At 38.8% G+C, this 6,772-nt stretch overlaps 2 protein-coding genes across 2 annotated transcripts; one reads left to right on the plus strand and one right to left on the minus strand.

Annotated features, from left to right (window-relative positions):
* Positions 1 to 1,895: 1,895 nt before the first annotated feature.
* LOC134660110 (partner of xrn-2 protein 1-like) lies at positions 1,896 to 3,976 on the minus strand. Its single transcript, XM_063515812.1, has 2 exons — positions 3,806 to 3,976; positions 1,896 to 2,049 (listed from the first exon to the last, which is right to left on the minus strand). Exons 1-2 carry the CDS (start codon positions 3,967 to 3,969, stop codon positions 1,902 to 1,904), a joined length of 312 nt encoding a protein of 103 aa, XP_063371882.1. The 5' UTR covers positions 3,970 to 3,976; the 3' UTR covers positions 1,896 to 1,901.
* Positions 3,977 to 4,396: 420 nt separating this feature from the next.
* Positions 4,397 to 6,524, plus strand: LOC134659952 (uncharacterized). The gene is made up of 2 exons (XM_063515649.1): positions 4,397 to 4,534; positions 4,610 to 6,524. The coding sequence occupies exon 2, from the start codon at positions 4,665 to 4,667 to the stop codon at positions 6,396 to 6,398; it is 1,734 nt and encodes a 577-aa protein (XP_063371719.1). The 5' UTR covers positions 4,397 to 4,534; positions 4,610 to 4,664; the 3' UTR covers positions 6,399 to 6,524.
* Positions 6,525 to 6,772: the final 248 nt, after the last annotated feature.

Raw genomic sequence — 6,772 nt, forward strand, 5'->3', positions numbered from 1 at the left:
AGGGAAATATTCGCTGTCAACGGGTAAGTCGCGGTAGCTCAGTTGGCAGAGCGGCGTCCCGGTGTCGCAAAGTCGCGAATTCGTTTTACACCCGAGGCATTTAGGTATATCTAAATGCCCACTGATTAAGAGTCCGCCGGACGGTATCGGCCTGTCAGTTAGAACAAAAAGTTGACGGTTCCGTACAACTGACAGGCCGATACTGCTAATCAGTGGGCCCCTTAAGTATTGCGGCAAAATAAACCATTTTACAGACATTTGTCTGCCACTGTTTTTAATTGGGAAACGTTGTTATTTAAGTATTCTACTCATAATCATATATAGGTACCTATGAGTTATTTTAATCCCTATGAGAGAAGAAGTGTCCCAACATACATTTCATACATTTCTATTACCGTCCATTCCGTTACCGTCATACAAAGACTGCGGTGACGGAATGGAAAAAACTAGGGACTCTATTTCTTTTGTAAGTGTTTTGTAAGGTCTATAGCTCGTGATCCCGAGCAAGCTGAACATACAATTTTTCAAATAAATAAATAGTTTATCCCAATCCCCGTAATATTTCTCAAATAACTCGTAGTATAGCTTGGATTTCCAATATTAGGTTTATTTTTGTCAATTTTATTAAACTCGGAAAACTAAAATTTAAAACTCACTTTTGAACGTTGCCACTCAACCACCAAACGTAAAATAACTGCTGTTAACAAATTACTAACTTTAAATACTTACGCAAACATAAAACATAAACAGCCAACATTCCATGAAAAACGTGTAAACAAGTTATCACATTATAATCAACAAGAATAATATTAAGCATAACATCCCTTAATCGATTCTACTTCCCGTGTAAGTAAGTAGTGTAGTGTAAGATAATAACATACTAATATACCAAAGCTAATAGGTACATACTGCCAGTTGCACCATCCGCACTTGACAGACTGATCAACGTTACCTGGCGCGCCGCGGCGGTTTACTATGAAACTTTCCATACAATAAAATTTAGCGAACTCTTTAACGATGGCAACAGTTTGGTGCAACCGACCCTTAATCTATGTACAGTCAGCAGTAAAAGTTGCTAAGCGGGCGAGGTGTTCAAAATGATCTGGGCGCGACTTTATTGTGTATATATTTAAGACGAGCGAGTTAAGGTAATTTTGAACACCTCGCGCGCCATTATTCTTACCAGGCGTATTAGCTTACTCCGCGATTTCGTCGCGTCGCTACAAGTATATGCGGCCATGTCCCACGTGAGTCCCTATTGCATTGACGAAGCTGACGGCTTTCCAATGAAGGCCACAGCCGACTGTGGCGGTCAAATGGTTAAACTTTTGGACGCCAAAGACCGATATATCCGCACCGTAGGTTCAACGCCAAAGACCGATTAATCGGTCACAGACCACAGAGCAACATAGACCTACGTGCATATGCATAAAGTTCAATTTCAGTTTCACTTCGGTGACGTGGCGTCAGCGTGACAGCTTTTGTGTTTGACACGGCGTGGAAAAGGTTAAGGTATAAGGTTGCGGAACTACATGAGATAGATAAAACCCTAACCAAAAAAAAAAATGTTTAAAAAAAAGGAATTTTAAGGGATTATAGCTTTTAATGTACTTATTATCTTAAATAATACCATTTCCACATGCAATTTTTAATTTTGCCGCCCTTTTCTACTGACAAGCTAGGAATGCCAGAGTATAGGGTAGGTGCGTTAGTTTTCGTCCAGCTCCAGTTTTCGTCCACTTCACGAAATTTGAATATAAACCTACATTGGTGCACAAATTTTTACATATCCTTAATATCAAAACAATATATATATCTTCTCAATCAAAAAAATATATTATTTGGGAATCTGTCAAGTGGCCGAAAACTAGAGCAATGACCCTATATGTTATATATCCCATTTATTTGAAGGTCCTCTTAGCCTTCTGCTCGGCAGCGCTGCTGGCTTGCACAAATGTCCGCTTCAGCTTGTTCTTACGGCTGTCCCGGTAGTTCGAGGCAACCTTCTCAGACAGCATGGCTATCCTCTTCATCGTCTCTGGTGGGTATCTGGTGGAAATAAAATGTCTATTTAAGTCAATTAACGTTATAATTACAATTAACATGGATTTTAATAAAAATATATCCACCCTGTTTTTAACTCGTCCGATCCCACGACCCGAAAACTAATTTTGTCGTTGTCTCCCAGTATGGCTCACCATTTGAGCCGTGGAAGTTGAACTGGGAGGTTTTGAAATTCGTGGGAAACTGGAAAATTTATTTACGGCTCATATTTGAGCCCTTGGGATAGGACAGGTTAATAGCCTGTTTTTTTGAAAAAAAAAACCTTTTTTTCTTTAAAGATATTTAAAAAAATAACCTGTATTTAACAACAGCTGCAATAGTATTGATATTTTAGTCAGTTCCATGTCAACAGCAAAGAAGTAAACTGCCAGCTTAATTGTAAGCAGTTACCATACCTTATGGACGCGTGCAAAAACAATGTTATGTGGCGCCCAAAAACCTGTCCGTTCTTTCATTATTATTTTTTTTTTTCTCTTTTTATCTGTTGTATCTGTATCTGTTATGTTATGTCTTTTTTGAGGGTTTTGAGAGGTATTCCATTAAATACTCTCTCTTGACTTTGATAGTATTTATCTTCTAGTGCCTCATTTTATATGATATTAAGATCTTACCTACAAGACAGGAAGTTTCAGGTCAAATTTGGCGATGAGGTATCCCAGTTGTACAGCATCAAAGCCTCTGTCCCACAAGGCTCCGTACTTGGCCCTGTTCTTTACTCAATATTTACGGCTGACCTACCATGTAGTGAAGAAGTAGTAACCGCAACATATGCAGACGATACAGCCTGTCTTGCAAGTCACGTAAACCCGACCATAGCAGCTGAAAAGTTACAAACTCATTTATACAAGATAGAAGAATGGCTTGAAAAGTGGAGAATAAAGCCAAATGTGAGTAAATCAGTACAAATAACATTTACACTACGAAGAGAGAACTGCCCCGCCGTGAAACTGAGAGAACAGCTACCCCAAGAAACTTGTGTAAGATACCTTGGTCTTCACTTGGATAGGAGACTAACATGGGCCAACCATATTAAAACGAAGAGAAAAGAAGCAGATCTTCATTACAAGCGCCTGTACTGGCTGATCGGCCGACAATCACCTCTCACACTAACTAATAAAATGCTAGTGTATAAATGCATTATAAAACCCATATGGACATATGGGATTGAACTCTGGGGAACGGCCAGTAACTCAAACCTCGAGATTCTGCAAAGGTTTCAGAATAACGTCCTAAGGGCTGTAACATGTGCACCATGGTTTGCAAAGAATACAGAGATACATGAATACCTAAAGATTCCAACAATCAAAGAGGAAGTTAACAGATATTGTGTTAAGTACAAAGAACGACTAAAAAAACATACAAACGAACTTGCAAGGGACTTGGTAAACACCAATGACAATCCGAGTAGGCTGAAAAGGTGGCAAATACTGCGACTAGACCAGAGGCACTAAGTGGCACTAGAAGATAAATACTTTCATTATTTAAAATCTTTTTAATAATTTTCGTGAGCTGTTCTGCTCATAGAACCTGACCTGCTAGCATGAGTTGCGTTCTTGCGCGCGACTCCACACATCTAGCGCGACTTCAAGGTCTTCAAGTATGGACTCGCGCGCGAGAACGCAACTCATGCTAGACCGCCTGAATCTGAATACATGAAGCATTCTTGACGCTATGAGAAAAGGCGCAAGGCGCATCGTGACTTCACGTAGTCACAAAATAAATAATAACCACGTAAATATACCTGCATCCAAGGAACTCGATATTGGTAAAGAGTTGCGCCAACGTGATCAGCTCGTCCTCTCCAAAATCGTCTTTGTGCTCGATCATGAAGTTCCGCCGCACTGTCCACTGCTCGTCGGATTCGTGCTCGGTGCGGAGCGAGTCTATGTCGCCTGTGGGCTTCATGGTGTTTTAAATTATCAGTAAAATACGGATTTTGTTGTTTGGTTCAGCCCGTTCAGCACAGGGTCGTTGGCACTTGACAGCTGTTCATGTTTAAGTAGACCAAAATATTTGAAGTGATGTACTGATGTGGAGGTTTTCCATAATATTACCATACATTACATCTATTCAACAAATAAAAAATATTATAAAGCAACTAAATTTCATATTTTGATTAAAGTAAAAATTGAATTTTCACGATTGAAAAATACGTAGATGCTGCTCAAACCTTCGTCAAATATTGATGTGCCATGTACTTTGCTAACCGTATAAATTAAAAAGTCATTTGATTATTGCCCTATTTACATGTATGGTGGTCGGATACAATAACTACTAGCGCCAAAAAGAATGACGTAGTGGCTTTTAATTTGGTCGTGCAGTATACCATTTGTTGTCAATCTAGAATCTTTGTCGCAATTTTATATTTTACATTTCGCAGGTATTCTGAAATAAAACATAGCATTTTCTTTGTTATAATGAGGTGATACATTTAATTACTCTTTGTTACTCACTGGAGGATTGATAGAAGGTAACTATCGTTCAATAAATATCACGTACACTTCTCTTTGTTCGTGTAACTAAATGAAAATATTTTTGTCACCAGCTGATTGGTACGAGGCGAGTATTTTTCTGCGATTGGAGCCTTATATGGGACAAAAATGGCGTTTTCTCTCAGGAAGATGCTTTCTAACATCAATTATTTCGGCAAACCAGGCGACACTGGCTACGAGGAGACCAAACGAGCGCAAAAACATTTTGGCGAAACATCAGAAAGCATAGATTTCGAGAGGACGGAACCCGATTCCACATCCAGGTATGCGACTAGCCTAAAATTACCAGAGTCAGTGAAAAATTTTGCTGCTAAGAAGTCTTCTCTGTCTGATACTGACATCTTAAACGTCCCTGAGACGCCAGTTTCAAAGAAATCTAAACGAAAATGTAAAAAACTTAAGGTTGACGTAGACGCAAGAATTAGCGATAGCCAGGAAAATTCAGATGATACCCCCAGCGAGAACACACCTAAACATGTCCATTTAGAAGTCCAGAGCGCTGATATATTCAAAGACTTTGATTTTAACAAGTCATTTGATTTTGGTTTGTCTGATGATGACTCTGATGATAACGGTGATATCCAGTCTCTCTTGGACCATTCAGACTCCGATGGTTCTATAACATCACGAGAGAAAGTCAAAATGTGTCGCAAAGTCCAACCAATTCAGGAAGAACAGTTGATACGGTCCACCAGCCTGGAGTCTTTTGGAGACGTGGAGTTGCATAAAAATGAAGAGGAACGGATCTCTCTCCTCCTCAACTATCAAAACAAATTAGAGAAAATTGATTGTTTCGTGAAAAAACTTCTGTCTGATTTCCAATTTAATATAGAAGTCTCCAAAATATTTCATTGCCGATCTCTTGTGCCAACCGTACCAGGGGGTGAAGTTAAACAGCTAGATGCTGCATTTGTCGACAGCCGTGCTCCAAGCCCTTCAGGCCCATGGAATGTCATTGTTGAAAAAGAAGACGTTATTACGAAGCAAAAATTTAAAAAGCAGCTCATGTCAGTGAAATATACTATAGATGAATTTGTCAATTGTTATTTGAATGAATCAAAAGAAAGAAAGCCTTTTACAACTAAGCTGAGGAGTAAGAAGAAAATGCGACATTTTGATTTTCCGGATTTGCGTGAAGCCATGGTTAATCTATTTGGCACAGAAGAACAGAACACAGATCTGTGTGACTCCAAATGTGTCTGTAATTGTCACTCTCAGTCTGAAGCCGACTCTGGCTTGACCTCTAAATCGGATGAGAGATCTCTATCAAATCAATCTATAACATCATCAATCGGTAACTTCAGCTTAGATTCATCCACCTTAACAGCATATTCCGAATCTCTCGATCAAATTGTCAGCTATTGCAGCTTCCAAGACACAAGCTTGTACAGCGACTTGCTGCAAACACCAGCCATTGAACGTATCACATTCTACGTACAAGTCCACAGTGTTCAACTCAAGAGTGAAGCGAGCAATCAAGACTTTGAATCCAAGAATGTTATTAAATTCTACTGCCCTACTTGTAAAGTCACTGAGACTGATGAAAACAGTCTGCTACGTCACATTTTGAGCCAAACACATTGCGAGAAGATACATTTCCAATACAAAACAGCTTATATAAAGAAGTGTGTCGCTGCTGGAAAAGAAATACAGCCAAGTACAGTGCTGAATCCAATGACAATGTACCGGGATGTTAACAAGATTGTCTGCTTCGGAGAAGCTGTGTACGCCTGCTCCCTGTGCTTCGAGAATCCTATCGCTGGCGAATCCATCTTGATGGCACACATTTTAGAGCAGGAACATATTGAGAGACGAGAAAAGTTAGATGAAATCATAGAGTAAGTGCATGATTTTTTTTATTATCTTAAAGAGCATGTGTTCTACTCAATAATACTTGTGCAATCAATTGATATTTGCTTAAGAAGTAACCCAATTAGCTCACATTTGATTATTACAAGCATAATACACACGGTTGACTTAAATACACAGTTACACACATACTCTTTAAAATGTAATGTAATTGTATTTTAAATCTGTCAAGAAAATTGTAGCTATGTGAATTCTAAATTCATTACAAATTTAGGATTGCATAGATTTTTTTTGACAGACTTGTTGGCTTTGCAAAAACTGTCAAAATGTAATTTGACAGTACGTTGCAGTGCCGTTTATTATGTTATGCAGTTTCTGTCCTTTTTTTTAATAAAACAAACATGATT

This window comes from Cydia amplana, chromosome 26 (assembly GCF_948474715.1).
Source record: "Cydia amplana chromosome 26, ilCydAmpl1.1, whole genome shotgun sequence".
NCBI lineage: Eukaryota > Metazoa > Arthropoda > Insecta > Lepidoptera > Tortricidae > Cydia > Cydia amplana.

Excerpts from the sequence above, each read along its gene's own strand:
- LOC134660110 (XM_063515812.1), bottom strand. The coding sequence starts at position 3,969 with ATGAAGCCCACAGGCGACATAGACTCGCTCCGCACCGAGCACGAATCC. Across the intron at positions 2,050-3,805 it reads ATCGAGTTCCTTGGATGCAG|ATACCCACCAGAGACGATGA; the intron begins GTATATTTACGT and ends TATTTCCACCAG.
- LOC134659952 (XM_063515649.1), top strand. The coding sequence starts at position 4,665 with ATGGCGTTTTCTCTCAGGAAGATGCTTTCTAACATCAATTATTTCGGC.